The sequence below is a fragment of the Pungitius pungitius genome, chromosome 4 (genome assembly GCF_949316345.1).
Source record: "Pungitius pungitius chromosome 4, fPunPun2.1, whole genome shotgun sequence".
NCBI classification, from domain to species: domain Eukaryota; kingdom Metazoa; phylum Chordata; class Actinopteri; order Perciformes; family Gasterosteidae; genus Pungitius; species Pungitius pungitius.
Window position 1 is genome coordinate 12,222,761 of NC_084903.1, and position 18,939 is coordinate 12,241,699.

An 18,939-nucleotide genomic window follows, 5' to 3' on the forward strand; every position below is an offset into this window, starting at 1 on the left:
CATGATGAATTTATCATTTATTGAGAGTGCACACATGCCCATGCAGTAATATTCAGCAAAAAGTACAGGATTAGGAACAGCATATTTGAGCCAGCTTCTATATATTTATATATTGATATAGAGATATATTTATACAGTATATGTGTATGCATGCCTTTTTCAATTAATCAGCAAATGCATGAAATGGTCGGTGCACAAGACGCAAATAACCACAATGAACAAATCCCAGTTTCCCCTCACGCACACGCTCGTCCAACTGCACATCGGTGCCTCGGATGCTCCACTGACACGCAGGGCCCAGTCAGCAGGGTACACGTTAAGTCCGCGTCGTGCGCGCTCCCCTCTCCGTGGTGGTGTAGCCCACGGGGAGAGCGCGCGCCCGGCTGTGCACAGCCTCCCTTGCTCAGTCATCTAACGGCGGTCCGTGCACTCAGCGTTCTGCGCTTTCCTCCGATCCGTCTCCAACAGCCGGTCCAATCCGTCCAGGGCGACATGGAGGGAGTGAGCGGCAACAGGAGCATGTCTTACAGTAGGTGGAGTTATGACAGGTAAGCTTCCCCCATGTTGACACGTATGCGATTCAAAGCGTTTTTTGTTGTTGTTGTTGTTGCGTGTCGTGCCGGCCCGATATTGTTGCGGGGCGTGGGAACCCTCATCCCCGCTCGTGCGTAATTAGTGGACCGGTGCAACGCATTTGTTATGTATGCAGCGAGAGCGCATTAAGATGCCAAAGCATCCCGCTGTGTCTGCTTCGTGTGTGTCCGCGTCTCTCCATTTCACAACACTCAATGGGTCTCTCTATTTCTCTGTGTAGTGATGACATGACATTTTTTTCTCAAAGTTGTTTGAGAAGTGACAATTAGCAGCACGCTGGCAGACTGTCAGAAGCGCTTCAATCACAGAGCTGCATTTATTAGACAGGAAGTTGGCAGGCTTTGTCCCAGCAGGGGGGGGGGGGGGGGGGGGGGGGGTTCACAAGTGGTCAAGACCAAACATGTTGGTACGAATTCAATCAGCCGCGTGGGGAGTAAACACAGGGAGCAATGAAAACATGGTCGCTCTACAATAGCTGTATTTCATTGAGCATCTTTTCTTTCATTAGTGAATGTTAGAAGCTCGTTGAGGGTGATTCAAGACACATTTCAGCAAAGGCATAACCGTGAAACCATGAAAATGGCAAATTTTGTGCCTGTGTGTTTCATCAATATGATGTCAGACTTCAGTGTGAATGAGTCAGTTTGAATAATTATGCCTTTTCTTTAAATGGCTCAACTATGAAGAAAACCTACTTCAAGTATGCTAAACACATTAACACATATATATTACAGTACTACTATTACAGGGGGTCAACACTCAAAGCACACAGATCCTGATTAGCTGACCAATTAGTCCTCGGCTCCATCAGCAGAGGATGGCTCTCCCTGACAACATTGGCTCACACAATATAATTGGTATTCCGAATCTGCGCTTGGACCTCTCAAGAGACTACCACCAGATCCAGATTACCCACAGTATTGTGAAGTCATGTTTGGGCTTCTGTCTGCAAGCAGCTTCAGACTGTAAGACGTGCCTGGGTCTGTTTATTACTGGAGCAGTCTTGTTTGCTTTTACAGCAATAGCGTATTTTATATACTCCAGAAAAACCAAAAGATTTAGTTTCAGGGATTCGCGTTCCTTCTTCCCTGTGCAGGTGAATAGATCAGTACACAACCTTTAACAGAGTAACTGCAGGAGAAGAAAAAAGATCTGACCAGTTTAATAAATTGTGAATTCATTCTTTAGGCTGGGATCAATCCAGCCAAGAAGAAATTGGGATGCTCTTATGACAAGCTCTTACAGGCTGAATGCATTAGCCTAAGGGTTAAATTTAGCTTGATTGGTTAATGAATAATTAGGATTCCCTCCTAAATTCAGGTGTTGCAACATTCAAATGTATTCCTTTTTATTGCGGCTAGAAGCTCAATAAAGCCTGAAGCTGTGTCGGGTGTTGAGATTGTGTGTGTCTTTCCCTGAGCTCCACCCAACTTCAACCGGAGCAGAAGTCTAATCAGCCAGAATAAAAGGCAACACCTGTTTGGGGCCTTTCATTCTATTTGTTTTATAATAAACAAGTGCTGTGGAGAACTATTTAAGCAACCATTGGGAATAAAAAAAATCCTCCTTTAATTTGCAGCGTTGGATGTGTGCAAAGTGAATACGTGAATGCGTCTGCTCACACTCAACAATGTCAGACTGATGCGTTTGGGCAGGATCTGTAAATCCTGTTTGTTTCGGTTTGTGCACAATGTCCAATCCCCCATGTCCTGTCCCCCACGAGGTAAACACTGTATCCTAGAGATGGAGGGGAAAGATACAATACAGAGCCACATAACTCCACATGAAATGAACAGGTTAGTGTGAATTGCCTGGTGAACAGTGCCCTCCCTATTCAAACTGTGCAGGATAAACCAACGGTGAAACTTGTCAATTTCTCCGTGATCTGTCCGTTGTCTGTAAATCTGTAGTCCTATATTAGATTAGATGCGTCTAGTGTTTGTTTCACACACAAGTTCAAGGCTGCTATTAATTCCTGTGTGTCTCGTGACAGCTTTTGAGCCGACACAGTAAACAGCTTTATTATTTGCATAATGTAATTGGGATCCGGCTGTCCCGTGGACTGTAAATTAGAAGTGGATGTGGTCATTGTGACGTCAATTATCTGTATTTTTTTTACTGCAGTTTAGGTTAACTCCAATTTGGCGTTACCTACTTGGCTTTTTTGCTAGCAGTAAATGGAAGTGACCGTATTTCGGGCCATTTGAGGAGTAAGGACGCCTTACATGGCTCTGGTCGGGAAGCGACCTGGTGATCCTGATATAGCCACGCCCTTAAACATACTCTGACCACAATGTTATATGCATACAAGTGAGAAAAAGGATTGTTTTCTGATGGACTTCCCTACCATCAATATGTTCTCTTTTGGCTTGTCATTCGAGTCTTTACTGTCTTTACTTTTTAGAACCGCAGGTTAGGGAGAATAAATCTGAAAACACTGTTTTTTTGTGTGGTTGTAAATAAGCAGTAAATTCCTCTGTAGAGCTGTAGGTGAATCTAAAGCCTGTGTGATTTGAATCCCGGAGGCAGTCACTTACCTGCTCCTTATATGATTTGACAGTTCTCCTAATGTGCTGTTCTAGTGCCTTAAAAACGTTAAAAACATTAAGTCATAGTGAGGATCCATTTTGCATTCATTTCAGTGAGCTTGGCCTGTCTGATATCTACCAAGTCTGCGTGTCTTTAATTAAGAGGCGTTGAATTTTTTTTTCTCAGTGACTTGAATTTCCTACTGTATATCTTGCAATGTCAGCGGTGCTGGTTTGGAATCTGTGCAGCTGACTGAAGAGACTCAAATTGCCTCCTGACAGTATTGCATTTATCCAGCCGAGAAGTTTCACTGAGTTGTGGTTATGAGGTGTGTTATAATGATTCAAGCATCCAGCTAGTGGGTTTCCGATCACATCCGATGCGTTGCTACATGTTGTGCCCATGACAACAGCAAGTGTCATAGAGTCATACACAACTATCAGCGCGCTCTTAAATTGAGGATCCATTGTGTGTTTTTAAAAATGGCTCACAAAGAACCATCCACCTGATTTGGAGAATTGCATCCAGATTTAAATAGTTTACGATTGATTAACCATGCTCTACCCATAATGCTTCTCCGTTGTAAACACATTTTTATTAATAAAATCACAATGGATGAGAGGGGGCCCAGCTGAGAGATGATGTTGAATGTGGTTGTCATGACAACCGGATTGGAATTTGTAAAGATATTGCAGACAGATGGAATCGATGGAACTACCAACATTACCATCTTCGGGGCGGTCTTAGCCCGAGGGGGAAAGCATGGCTGTCGTGGTCTAGTTTGATGACTATCGCTTTTGTTCTAGTGTTGTCCCTCGGTTAGTGGAAGTATTTTTGTTTTAGTCGCAGCGGTACCTTTTGTTCTGAGGAGAGATGAGTGTAGAGAAGCAGGCTAGGGCTGCTGCAGGAGAGCAGCTGAAGTGACAGCTGTGACCACAAAGTGTCACAATGTCCACTCAGCCTTTCCGCAAACCACAATGAGATGTTAGAGGATTCAGCATCACAGGCTGATAATCTGTTGCATCTTCAAAAGGGAATCAGTGAAAATGATGTACTTTGTATTTGACCGTGACATTTTCTTTTGGTAAACCGGGATAAACAGTGCAGTCATTTCCATTTCTCCAGCTCAGCGAGCCCTCTCATGTCGCTATGCAGTCCACAGCTCAGTAACGGATTACCCTTTTCCTGCAGTAAATGGGGTGCTGCCAGTACATCACCTCAGGGGGGACACAGCAATCCAACAGAGTGCAACACTCGTAGGGACCCGCTTATTTTCCCAACTTGACTGGCGCTAAAAATAACAAAAAAAACAACCAAATAAAATAGACAGCAAAACAGCAGCAGTCGTTATTCCTAAAACTAGTAATTGTTGAACAGACAGATGACATAAATAGACAGCTACATACCTCTAAATAGGTAGTAGGTGCCTTTTACTGCTTGCACTAATTAGGAGGCTGGGCCTGAAGGCTGCGTTTACATCCCCACCACATGATCATAAATCATATCAATTAAAACAAAAGCAGATAGTGGAGAGTACAGTGAGGAGATATGCGGGAAGGAGTGAGATGCCTTGTGTGCTACAGCGTCCCCCCCGAGGGGAAGCTCTGGTGTATTTTCAAAGGGAGTTTGAGAAAACGTCAGTTCAATCCTTTCCCTGCGGTTGAAAAGGAAAACACTGGGATTGTGTTGGCAGCCGGCCGGTTGACCTGCTGCCGCATCTCTTCTAATCTTGCTGACGAATAGGATCTGACATCAGGTGAGAGAAGCTTCCTCTCTGTAGGCTGGTGCTGCGGTGGCGACAAGACAGACAAAGTTTTTGTTCACCTCCGTCTTGCTTTCTGAACATTGAACATTTCAGATGCAGATAACAGGAGGCAATCAGCGGGAGTGCAGGATGGAGCCTCTTAAATGTTATCTAGCGATTCCTGATGATTATGTTTTCTGTGAAAAGATGAAAAAATGATGTGTGAAGTGTGACAGAGTGCTGGAGATGCAGATTAGAGGTGCGGAGGTGTTTGTGTGGGCCAATTTTTCAAGGCTTCGATAATTTATCAGCGATGAGTGTGAAAAAAAATGAATAACGACATCTTATTCTGAATCATCAAACATTACATATCCTCCCACCTTGTGAAGCAGCTATCAGCTACAGCAGCCATTTCTTTTATAGCCTCTTTTCTAACTTACGCAGACTTTGTCTTTAATTAGAATCAATGTTTCATTCTCCAAAGAATTGCACACAGGAACATGACAGAGCAGTAAAACACAAGTCAAAAGGGTTGGTTAACTACTAGAGGATTATGCAATTTCTCTTTTTGAAGAAGAACCAAGCACTTTGTCTTTGAATTACTACCAAATGCCATCACTAAACAAAATAAATCCTCGGTTGCGTCAAAGGAATAACGTCGCCCTCATCCATGAATCACAATCACTACGCGAGCGGCGTGACGGTGCTTGTAGCCCCCTTACTTTGATGCCTTTGCTGTCTCATTCATTCAGCAGAGCCTGTTGGTTCTCCTCCACATCAAAGTGGATTTGGGTTGAATTACCTTTAAAGCAGCAGGTGTTCCTTTGGAGCAAGAGTCTGTAGCAGAATGAACCATCGGCCCGCATACGTGGCTAAGAAAAAAGGCCTTTTTTATACAAGTACTACCTTGAGTAAACGGGCCCTTTGCCTTCGATTACCAAGCTGAAAGTAGCTAAACTATATGGCTGTATGCACGGTAGCCTCATTCGGGTCTGTGCTCGTCTTTATTCTAGTGCTATTTCACCTTCATCAATCAGCGAATCAAAGACACTATGAACTGGACAAGTGTAAAATTTAAAGGTGAAAATTCTATTTTGTAATGACACATGCGTAAACAGATATTTTGTTTGATTTCTTATGTCTATATGCCAGAAACTCAACCAGAATAGCAATGCTTGTAACAATAATAAAAATATGAATAATAATTGACAAATGGGAAATATCTTTCTTTGTGTCTACTGGATATGCTAATATTTAAAACCCTAATATTCGTTCTTTCATTATTTAATTTGGATGTTAACATTTTTTGAAAACAAAATTGTTAAAGTATATTCATTCTTGTTTTAATAATCAACCGATTTAACTTGATGAAATGCACCTAATGGATGTGGGCATTCAGCCACTTCACTAAGTGCATTCAAAAGCATCACTGTAGTTATAGTTCAGGGCCTATATTCTGTAAACAATCACTTACAGGTAATGAGGGGGATGAACATGAGGAGAAATGGGACCACAGACACTTGATACTGTGGAGTGTCTCTAGCCAGTCGGTAGCAAGAAATATGATGAAAGTTTGACTGAACATCCAAATCAACTATCAGGTCCTGTCTTGATTATCAACAATGTCTTATTCATCTATTTAAAAGGTCACTTGGCTACATACATGATGACATTATTATTTTGAAATAAGGTGTTAACTTATAAGAAAGTGCGTGATGCAAAGCTTGTGCTGATGTAGAGCACCCCCATGTGTCCACTAGTGATAACTACACATGTCTGTCTCTGTTCAATGTGTCCCCCTGTTGGTCAAGAAAAATCATCACGACTAAATGTAAGAGCATTGTTGTTGCTGATTCGTCACGGCTACGGTAACAACAACATGTGTGCGCGTGTGTGGGCGCGCGCGCGCGTGTGTGTGTGTGCGTGTTCTCTTCTTGAAGCAAATATTATAGTTGACCGGTGAGCTTTTAAATGATAATTAGTCTCCGCTGTTGCCATGGTCACAAGAGCCAAGCGGCAGTAGAGCGTGATTCAGAGGAGGCAGCGTGACGTACGGAGGAAGACATCAGGCGACTCCTCCTCACAAAGATGCTGAGTTAGGATGCAAGGGCCGAACCCATTCACACCACAGCTCCCTGCCTCATCAGCGCTGCTCCCTCTGAGTCTAAATGCAAGGGTCAGCTGCATTTTACACAGAAATGTACTTCACCTGAACGTGACTACATCATGACCAAGTTGCCACACTGTCATTTAGGGCTGTTTTAATCGACACTAATGTGCTCGCCCGATTCATGGCGTACGATGAGTGTGTGCAGCCGCAACAACTCATTTGAGAACGAAAGATAAAACAGAAAAGGGACACCCGGAGTCACATGCATATCATCATCAAAGATAGATGCGGGATTCGATCACTAACGAGATGACACTCTCATTTAACATCTCTGTCTTTCTATCATAGGGTGGGAAGTACAAGGTGTGAGCTTCGCTCTGTCTGGGCTGTAGTTAGTTTGAACCAAATTCGGGTCAATAACCTCTAAAAGGACTAACTATACACTGGATTTTTTATATTTCTTTTATTAACCTATAATAACTGTATGCTGACATCAAATATATTTGACTTCCTCTAGCAGAGCCTCAGTCCTACTTGTTATTGGCCGTCAGTGTTGTGGAGGGAGGAAAACCCGGATTCTTTGATCCTTTGTGTATGATATTTTGCACATACAAACAGACGACTGTGAATGAGAACATCCTGCTTTGATCAATGATATGGAAAACACTATATTTCACGGCTGAGGAAACAGGATTTAAGGGTAATATAATGATTCATCAAATCAAAGAAGTACACTTCTAGCAGCTGGGATAAAATCACAGATTGCATTTGAAAAAAAGGGCATAATGTGGCTGCCTAGAAATGTAAACACGTCTTGTACAGAGGAAATTGTAGGAGATGAATCATAAGTCCATGTTGGATTTTTCCTGTTATTATACTAAGCCGGGCATCTTTGTTTGTTGCCCTTGGAAACACTTGGTTTCAAAATAGAAACCCTGACATACAGACTACAATTTAGCAGAGGTCAAGGCAAATGGCCTTTGTTCAGTCCACACACGGCGGGATCGATTCTGATCTCACTGTGTGTTATGAAGTCAGTGTCCATGTAATGTTTAGCTTTAGTTATATAAGTTATATAATTGTGTTTGCGTTGAGTTACATTCAACAGGCGAAAAAGAATGCAAATGTCAGTTAGCTTCCCCTATTCATCCCGTCACGTTTACAGTTGGCAGCAGCGTACTGCACATGCACAGGTGCAGCCGTGTTATGAAAAGGACGATACAGAGGAACTTTGGTCTATTGTAGCAGTCAATCTGGTTCCCTCACTGGGACACTGGGACACTGTTTCATCCAGCATGACATTTTCTAATCCAAATCATGTTTTATGCATGCCCTCCCGTTGGGGACTGAGGGATGACATACTGGGATTTTTGTTGATACAAGAACTGTGAATGTGTGTGTGTGTGCACGTGCGTCTGTCAGCCACCTGCCAATTTTTCCGACATAATGTTGTGCTACAAGGTTGAGTATAAACACATCCACAGTTCAGGTGTACCAGATCTGATACGACGTAATTGGTCCCTGACATGTGACTGGAGAATAAATGTAAAATTTCCATAATCTCCATAATTTGTTTCTACAAGCAAACACCACATTAGAAGGAATAAATGGAAGGTCTCTCTCTCTCTTTCTCTCTCTCCCTCTCTTACACACAGATTAATAACTCTTAATAAAGATGGCTGTTTATGCCTCACAGAAAGCTTCATAGGCTGGCTTTCTCGTTCAAAGCCAACCTCCATAACTCTCCGATAGATTTACCTGAACATTTGTTTGGGTGCATCTTTCTTTCATCTATAAATAATGACATTGTGTCTTCTAAAAGGGAACATCAGACTGCTGCAGACTCATACAGCACCTGAGTGAGACGTTTTTTGTATATATTTCTTTAATTGTTCAGTCCATACGTGTCGATCAACTTTTCCTATTTTGTGTTTCGTTTATTTCAACATTATAACGCAGTGTGGTAGCTTGGCACTCAGTTTGATTCAGACAATCAAATGTTTACTGAGAAAAGCTTGGATTACTCAAGTAGATGCCAGAATGAGTTTGAATATCCAATTAACTCAAGTGTATGGAAACCCTCCTGAATTAGAAGAATCTTAGAGTTCTTTTTTAAATGCACTACTACGTACAGTTTCTTTGGTGTGAATATTCCCTTTTTTGCACTTTCTAGACGCTATACATTGACAATCCACTCTTTACTAAACTTGGAAAACACATTTACAGTTAAAGATGTAGTTACCTCATGATTTCAATCCTTCTTAATGGCATTTTGGCTCAATAGCGCCCCCTAAACGTATTGACAAAGAAGCCCCAGCAACTGCTTTGACCCAGGTGCACTCATTTCGAGAGCACAGCTTTGAGACAGCTGCGCATATTCCTCCTGCATATCAGCAGAAGAGGCATGAAAATAATAAATTGGTTGGTCAAATGTCCCACTGTGACCGAAATGACTGGACCTCTGTCCACATCCTCACTGGAGAGAAATGATCCACTAGATAAAAGCACAGCTCTCTCAAAGAAGACACCCACGTTGTGTACAGCGTGTGCAGTTCACATGTTATTATTTCTTGATTAGCTGCCGTCCTTTGCCTTGACATTACACTGTTAATCCTATGTATTTTAATTGCTTTTTGAAGGTCTTTTGCCTAGTGTTGGTGCATTCTGTTTATGAAACCACAGACTCAGGTTTCAACACCAGCCCCAACATTGATTTATTTTGTCTCTTTTTTTGTCTTTTTGAGCGCGTCCGGCTGGCCGCTGCCCCCCCAACATGCAAGGTGAGGCAAAGGCCCGTTCAACGCTGCTACCAGCTTTCATTTTATGTTTGAGCTTTTAAAACCCAGTATTTTTTAGCCCTTGTTCACTCATATTCCATCTAGCATAAGAATGAGATTCCCTGATCCTTAATTCTTTGTTTGTTTTGTTCATGTCAAATCAACATTACTAAACTGATTGTCTCCAATCTCTGAAGTGCAGCGCACTCCTGTGTCCTATGTCAATTCCAGTCAGTGACTCACTCCCTAGAGGCATTTCAAGGCCCGCGTACGTCATGCTGTTATTAGGACACATTCCAAGTGCAGCTTTCTTTTGCCTCAACGCGAAGAACACAGACAGTTCATCATTTGCCACTTCCATCACTAAAAGCCGACGCTTGGTGGTCATTGTTAACGGTGCAATCACGCTGTCGTTGCCACGTCGGGAAATGTCTCCTGAAGTATTTGACAGGTTGTAATGTCGCTAAATGTTAAGTGCGCACTCGAAGATGAGGAGCAACCATTCAATCCTCTAAAGTCTGCAACATCACAGGCCTCTCCCGTGGAAAGCAGAGCCCCTTTGGGGGGATCCGCGCACCGCGTAGCTGCTGTGAATGGAATCAATCGGATGATTCATGAAGTGAGGCGATACCCGCTGCATGAGACATGAAGTCACTGTTTTGTAATGACCCCCCCAAGTAATACACACGTGTGACCTGATGGTCACAAACGTTTTTGTTTTTGCATGTTGGTAACTCTCAAGCAGCAGCTCCTGTGTAGCAACATGGTTATTTGTTGAATCGAATGGGATTTTTCAAAAATCCAAACATTCAACATACAGACTCACACGAAGGCAAACGCCACGCATCCCGTTGTCACATGTCCTGCATGCGTGATCAGCCTGTTACATCATTGAGGCTGTGTGCCCTGCAGCTGTGTTTTTTTTAAGACATGCGGATACCAGCCAGAGATCCATTTTCACATGAGTGTGTGCTTTCTGTGCCAGAACCATTTATAATTACTGATACTGCTTGTCCTCTGTTACCAACAATAAAATGCCTCTGGGGGAAACTCAGTGCAACTTCTGGACCTGAAAAATCTAATTTGTTGAGAGGATCTTATCATTTGCTGTTTAATGCTTTCATGTCCGTAAGGCCGGAAGCGGGGAGAAGAAGAAAGCACTCTGTTTAATTTGAGAATATAGTTTTGTTTTCACCAGACGATATGAAAGTCAGCTTCGTGCCCCCCCGCACCTCCCATTTCTAAGTCTCTCATGGCCAAACTTCAAAGCCAACCGTCAGCATGAAATATTAAGCAGGGTTCTGTGCTTACACCTGTTCCTCTGGTGAGTCGCTTGTTGTATTTACTTGGACTTTCATCACAGCAGCTGATATGTGGGGGGGGGACATACACTTATGATCTACATTTATCTATTAGTGACTTCTTTTTGAAATTACCATACGTGATATCTGTATATAAACATTTTCTCTTTGGCCCATTTCATTTGATGCAGAGAGCTCAGGGAATCAGTCCTCACTCAGACAAGATGTCCACCTAATTACAGTGATGATCACGACGAGGAGGAATGAGGAAGCTGTTTGTTTTTCTTCCAGGAATTTCCGTGCTTTAGTTGCACATCACAAGAATTGGACTAAATTACAAAACCCAAAAAGGAACATGGGTCGCCGGGGTTGTGACAGTTTGTCGATTCGACTCGGATTGATGGGAGAAGACCAGGGATTTTCTTGTGTAGTGGATTTAGGGTTGTTTGATTTGCAGGAGCAAACCCAGCAGAGCTGTGTAGGAGGGACAGCTGACCTCACTGCCTACTTCAGTCAAACACAAACTTTTGTCAACATGGTTCTCAGTAATGTAGTAGAGAAATATTTTACTCGTCCTTTTGATTGAACATAATAACACCTCTTTATTAAGTCAAAGAACTGTGAATAATATTCTGAATCTTGTCAGGTAACATAAGCCACTTGTCTGCCCAGTGCTCCACTTTTTTAGCTGATTGATTTTATTGTCAATTCCCTCAACATTTGCTCTCTGTTTGAATATTTCTTTTTTGAAAAGGCCATACCACTGGAGAATACAATCAATGATTCACTATGTTTTGCATTTGCCTTTGATGCTGTAAGGAGAATGAAATCAAATGTGTGTGTGAGTGTTTGCGGTTGTGCCAAATTCTTTCCATGTTTTGAATGATGGATTCAATGGTGCTGTGTGAAAGGTTCAAAGCTTGGGATCATTTTTAATTTTTTTAGCTACAACTTTATCCCAGAGCCCTTTGATGATCTCTTGATTCAGTAATGCTCTCTAACACACTCATTCACAGGTTTATTCATACAAAGATCAAATTGTAGCCAGGTATTTGCTAACTACGTGACTTGTGACGGCAACTGGAAGCACCAGATCTTTGTGAAGGGTTTTACATTAAAGGGGGTGAAAGCATACGCACCCAACACTCAAATGTACTTCCCCCGAATATATATATATATATATATATATATATATATATATATATATATAGAGAGAGAGAGATATACACAAACATCTATGTGTGTTTTGCTGCTTTCACTTCAGTCTAATTGTCCCTTTTGGAATTGTGGAAAGCCATTTTAAAGTCACACATAAGAAATCTTAAGACCAAGGTTTCTTCTATACAAAACATTTGGCCATGTCTTTATTCCTCTGTCGGCATTCACTGTATTATTTCGTCTGGCAGTCTACCCCTGAACTCTAACCGTGATGTTTTTTTTCAATGTGCCCAGTAAATAATGGAGAGATGATTCGTAAATGGCCTTTTTAGTGACTCTGCTCTTTGACTGGTCTTTGCTCGTTTTTAACGCGATGCTGAATGCCATATTACAGCTATACCATGTGACACACTGTCACCTATTTGATGATGTGAGTTATGACCTTGGGAGGGATGAACTACATACTGGGCGAACGCTACACACACCTAATGTGTTTTTGTCTCTGAGTGTGTGTGATTGGGAATGGTTTGGTGCGCTGAATGTCCTCATTCTGTGTGAATGTTGGTGCAACAAACACACGGATGATGAAAAGCAGCAAGTAAAAGATTTAGCTTGAAGCTGTTTTGCAAGTAGGCGGCAGAACGGAGGATGCTCTGATCCGTGGCCACAAGTTCTACATTTTGTCCCCTAAGCAGGAGTGCTTCAGAGGATTTCCCTCCTTCCTAAAACCAGCCAACGTGCGCTTGAAGGCGCCGATATTTGGTGAGGGAGTTGACATGAATCAACTCATTATAAAGCATGTCTGTTACAAGGAAGCTGCTGGCTTCAACCGCCTATAGATGGACTCCTCAATAACCCTGGGAACACACTGAGTGATGTGTGCATGGGCAGTGTGACAGTGGAGGGCTGCAGACGGAGGGCGGAAGCAGATGTGTGTGAGAGAGAGGTTCGGAGCTGTGGCACTATCACAGGGTGCCTTTGTCTGTCTGCGGAGTGTTGAATTAAAGGCTGTTAACACTAGTCTGCACAGTCATATGCTAATGCCTCTTACTCTGAGAGAATAAATAAATAGATAATGGTCCAGAAAACACATCTGAACCCCTGCTTTACATGCCTCGTGCAACACAGACAGTGTGGAAACAGAGTCAGAAAGTGTGTGTGTGTACAAAGAGGTGTGCAGTGTGGCTGTTCCTTCTGCGCTGCGCAGACACAGCGTAGAAGGAACATCAAGGAGGGTAGACAAAAGCCACCGTCTGTAGCCTTTTCTTCGCTAGAGGCTTTGTACTTGATGCTGCTCTAGGTGGCCGTACACAAAGGATAACGGGAGATAGATTGGGTGGACGGGGACACAGCGAGATTTGGAGGGAGAGGAAAGAAGGGGAGGGGGATTTAAAGGGCAAGAAACGGAGGGAGATTTAGATAGAGCCTACAGAGTTGGAGCGAGGGAATAGAGCCAGCGCAGAGCCAGGAGCAGACGAGGTGGATGGGAGAGGAGAAGAGGAGAGGCATTGACTGGAAGCGCACACATGGTAGAGAAGGAACGCGGCTATTTCATGTGCTCGCCGTGCACGACTGAGGAGCGCGGGCTGATTGTTAGTCATCCGCTGCTCCGCGGCTAGAGGACACGCGAAGAAAGAAGACAGGCGGGCCGGGGGAACGTTGGGCTGTGTGCAGCAGAGGATGAGCAGGCGATGTGGGGCTCTCTCTCCGGCTGTGATCGCTGTCCTCTGATCTCGTAGCCACTTGCACCGGGTGGGCGCCGTCGCAGGCCGTTCGCCTCGCAGTTAGGCAGCAGCAGCAGCAGCAGTCAGAGTGATCGAAGGAAGAATGAGCTCCAAGCACTGCTCGGACTGGATTCCCTACAGGTAGTGTGCCGCCGGCGCGAGGGTGCAGTGGAACGGGCACACTGGTCCTCAGTCGAAGCAGTGTGTGCGTTTCTGTGTGTCTTAGATGGTGTTCAGTCATGTGGTTCTAATAAGAGTAACAGTTAATTGGTGAAAGCAAACAATGCGGATGGAAACATAATGGGTGTAATATTCTTTATGAATTATTATTCATTAGTGTGAACAGGTTTAGTGGGAAAATGTTTCTTTTTGTATTCACATATTTGGACATATATTAATGATGACTCAAAAGGGATTATAAATTATATATATAAGTTCTTATTTTGGTGTTTCTGGCAGAATACTTATTTTTTCCTTACACATTTATATTGTTTGTGTATAAAACTGTGAGTCATTTCATTCAGGATTAGTTCTGTCCTCAATTCAATTTTTTTTTTTGAATTAGAAGTTTAAATCAGAATACAACATATTATTATTATTTTATATCTTTGAAAGAATCACAGAGGAAGTGCCTGCTTTTGTTTGTGACTGGTATGGACGATATGAAGTATTGCTAACATATGAGGATTTAGGAGCTTTCAGTATCTTCCTGTAAAACCTATACCTGCTTTCTTCATTTCAAGTGCAGTACCAACACTGACAGCGCTTTCCTCTGATTGCCATGGTTTCCCTTCTTGCTTTGATTCCATTGGCTCCCTGTTGCTATAAGTTACTAGAAATTAAGCTGGAAAAGACACTAATATTTAGGTGTCATATTTGACATTCAGTTTTTAAACAAACAACATATTCATGACATCATTCTACATCTTGACCCTCTCGCCCCTTCAATTTCTGTTCAAGATAAAATCTACTGAAAGCTAATGTCATAAAAATAATATCAACAAAATATGAATCTCTCTCTGTCCAAAGGTATCTTTCACAGTATGCCTTTCCTGCTAATGAGCTTGGTGGTTCCTCAATGACCAGTTCCCCCTCATCAAGAGAAGCTGCATGGGCCTTCTCAGAGTTTGAGGAGACCCAGCTTTTAGAAGTTGTGAAATTGGTTTATTGTCAAAAAGGTATTTATAATTATGTCACATTAGTTTGTCATAGTATATGATCTGATATCAGTTAATGCAATAGATGGGACATTTACTGCGATTATTACCATTTATCAGTTGTTTCATAATGTCACATGGTGTCAACATCAGCTCTATCATTTACTTTACTGATAAGGGCACTTTGAGTCGTTACAAGTGCTCATCCGATCGATATACTCGCAATCAAATTTAAACCATTGTGCAAATGAAAATGAAACGTACAAATGTTCTGCTACTATAGAACCATAAACCTTCGATGGTCACACATAGTAAACATTGTGTAAGAGGAGTCTGGGGGGGGAACCAATCGCAGTCAAATCCCTCTGTCTCCTGGGTCTCATATTCACTGCCGGCTGGCAGAGTTAATTAAAAAACACAATTTTTGTGTCCATAGTAAACAATGTAGTAAAAATCGAGTAATCGTATTTTAAGATGAATCCAAACATTTCAGATAATCGGCAACCTATAGTTCTCAACCTAATTCTCTGTTTTAATGGCAAAAGAAGACTTTGCACAGTATTTGATGATAAATACAAGCTTTGGTTTGCCATGTCGTGGCGTGACGATGGACTAAGAAAGCAACAGTATATAGTAAGTATATTTATCAATGATATTGTGCTTTCCTTCCGATTACTTGATATTGTTGACCTTCTTGCACCTCGGGGTGCTCCTTGAATATAAGCTTCCTGTGAACCTCAAGAGGTGTGTTGCACTGATCACTTCAAAAGAACAACCTGTTTGACCTTCACGGGGATAGCTTTGTTTGAATCATTATCTTCCTGTCTGATGCCTATTCACACACTCAATTACTCTGATTGCAGACGTGGAGTGCTTTGTTTGTCTGCGTGTCTGACAGAGAGTAGGAGGCAAATGCATTTCCATTGCCTCTGTGTCGGCCTCTGTTGTAAATCTAGCATTGATAATGCAGGTAAACTGACTATTCATTGACTGATCTGACCTGCTGCGGGACTGACCATCAATTGCCTCTGTAACATTCGGCCTTTTCACATTCATGAAGAGTAGAGAATGCTCCTAGAGGATATTGACTAACCACCTGTTAGCTTTTGTTATCACACAGTAGTAGGACTTGATTGGAAATCCAGACAGATCTGCTGCAGTAGACATAAATCAAGTGGAGGGATAAGAAATTGCAAAGTGAAAAATGGAACACATTAACTCAAATACATGGAAATAGATTGTGCTTTCAATTTCATTGTGACTATCTGCCCTGCACTTTCTAGTCATTATTGTGGAACAAAATACATTGATTATAGAAATATATGAATGTTGGTTTTTATCATTTTAATGATAAAAACATGCAAGTAAAATATATCTTTTAAACATATTTATAACCCATATTTCTGAGAAGATAATGTAAAATACTTGTAGTATTTGTCATTAACTGCACAGTGCAGTGTAATGACAGACGTTCTGTACTTGCGTGCAGATGTCAAATTACAGTGAAGGGTGCTGGAAAAACATAATTTTCTCATCTTACTTTTACCTTTTCCTCTTTCTCCTGTGGCTCATTCTATCCAAATCTTCTGAGAAAACCTTTCATTTGCCTCTAATTAGGAACAGTTTAGATACAAGCCCACACAAGTTTGGTAAAAAAAGGAGTACTGGAAACGCAGATTAACCAGCCAATCACTCGTACCTGATAAATGACCACTTATTTTGGTAATGAGTGATTAAAGTACTGCACTTTATAGAGATTATTGGAAAGCAGAGCAGTACAACTCAGGTAGGATTTGACTCGTGAGCTTCATCAACCGCTACTGTTGTACAAAAGCAAAAATACAATGAAAGGTCTAATGTGGAGGCGGAGTGCTGCGGCTGGCATGGAGACACAGCTAACAATGTAACAGCGAAAGACTGGCATCTGTCAAGTTCTAACTAGTTTGTGAGGGACACATTGTCACAAATGCTTAGGATGACTTTTTGCTTCTCTTGTCTTTTTGAAGGACAGCATCCTCTCTGGATGTCAAGTCATGACGGCGGATACTTCACATAATCATGAATCAATTGGTCTATTAAACAATGCTGATTGTGGTATTCCGTTAATCGTTAAAATACTGCATTGTAAAGTGAATCCTTCTCAAATTTAAGACATGCTCTCAACTCTTTAATGTCAATGTAAATTACGATTTTCTGACTGTTGGTCATTCCTTTATGTTAATGTTTGTTTGTTCATAGATTAACAAGATCATTTAAATTAGGCAGCACTGAAAGTATCACATTTGAGCGAGACTGCCCACAAATAAAACCCACATTCTCCCTGATTTCACAGCCACATTCTGTGGAGAGAGAAACATTTTCCAAATTGCTGAAATCTTCGAAGATTTCCTTCACCAGAATTGCTAGTGCTACGCCAACCTTAAGGCATTTGGCTACTGGCATTATGTAGTGCGCCACCAAGTAAAATAATGATCCTGTAGAGAAAGACTGTACCCGATTGTTTTAGAAGTGCTTAGGGATGCAACGAAGGGATGTTCTGGTTTGAAATCAGGACTCTGCTTCACATTGTGCAGTTTTTTGTGTGATGTGCTGCTGGGACGTGATGGTCCTCTCACAATGAATCCTCTGCATTTTCCTTTTGTTCCAGCTTTCTCTTTGCATTGCGTCACATTAAAGCCGCTGCAGAGGACACAAGAATGCTTTTGAGAGATATAAAAAATGTAAATGAATAGTAGCATCTCTCACATTTACCACATTTCTATGCACCTGGATAACCTGCCGGAAGGCACTTCTACTCAGACTGAGGGGTTGATTACTGTAGCTAAATATGTCCATTGACCTAGTTTGACGTGTACCAATGAATCGGTTCAATTAAAGCATCTGTTATCAATCAAGTCCTCTCTCCTGAAAGTGAAGTGTGCAAATGCCTCAAATCCAGATGTGCCATGGACAATCTGTACATCACCCCCCGTCTCTCCTTTTTCCTGTGACAGACGCTGCTGTCCATTTATTAACTGGTACAGTCTGGTACGTTTGATGGATTTGAGGTTAAAACATTGACACTGCTGTTTGCTGCATTAGCTGTTCTCTTCTAGTCGCACATGTTCGGGGCTTTTTCTAAGCATTTTTGTCACTTCAACAACATTTCAGCTACCACACTTTTTAAAGCTGTGCAAAGAAGTGCAAAATAACCAACAGAGCGTGTAATGGACTATTTTACATTAGATAATCCGTCTGCTGCTGCGAGGAAGAGCATCTGAAAATTAAAATTTGTATTTTCAAGGAAATACAGCAGTGTTTCAATTACACGTTACACGTTTTTTTTAGTAAAGGGAATAGCGCAGCAAAGGAAACTAAGGATCTCAGAAAACCGGTCCGTTCTCACTAATGATCTGTTCCAGCTTCATATGATATTTTCTGGACAGTATGACATCATCGTTAGTTGCTGTTGCACTCACCGAGAGGAGGCTTACTGGCAGCTTAGCAGGAACCCTCCTGGCTCTTATTATTTGGAGGGGGGAGGGGTTTAGAAGGCTGTATCAATCAAACCACACAGGCTCTCATTAAACTGCGTCGGTGCTTCTTATTTTATCATGAATATTATCATGAAGAGAATAAACCCATTACACAGTTGGCTCTGGAGCGTCGTCCTCTTTACAGTGAGCGGTATATTCATTAAGTGCACACCGTACAATACTTTGTTGTTACTTACACCAAAATATTTGTATTTATAAAAATGGAATGCAATAAAATAAATAGTCCTACATTTCTTTTACATTTGTAGTAGATTGTGTTCGAAATATGATTGCCCAAAGCGATAAAAGCACCTTTTATACAAGTTTTTA

At 41.9% G+C, this 18,939-nt stretch overlaps 1 protein-coding gene across 3 annotated transcripts in view; it reads left to right on the forward strand.

Annotated features, from left to right (window-relative positions):
- The first annotated feature begins 353 nt into the window (after nucleotides 1–353).
- The window catches only part of tub (TUB bipartite transcription factor), a 29,058-nt gene continuing 10,472 nt past the window's right edge, over nucleotides 354–18,939 (forward strand). The window contains exon 1 of one of the 3 annotated variants that reach the window (XM_037485160.2): nucleotides 354–548. In XM_037485160.2, coding sequence (XP_037341057.2) covers nucleotides 493–548 — 56 coding nt within the window. In that variant the 5' untranslated portion in view covers nucleotides 354–492. Of the gene's footprint in view, nucleotides 549–13,410; nucleotides 14,079–18,939 lie in introns of those variants that run through there. The other 2 variants (XM_037485152.2, XM_037485168.2) reach the window with 2 other exon arrangements.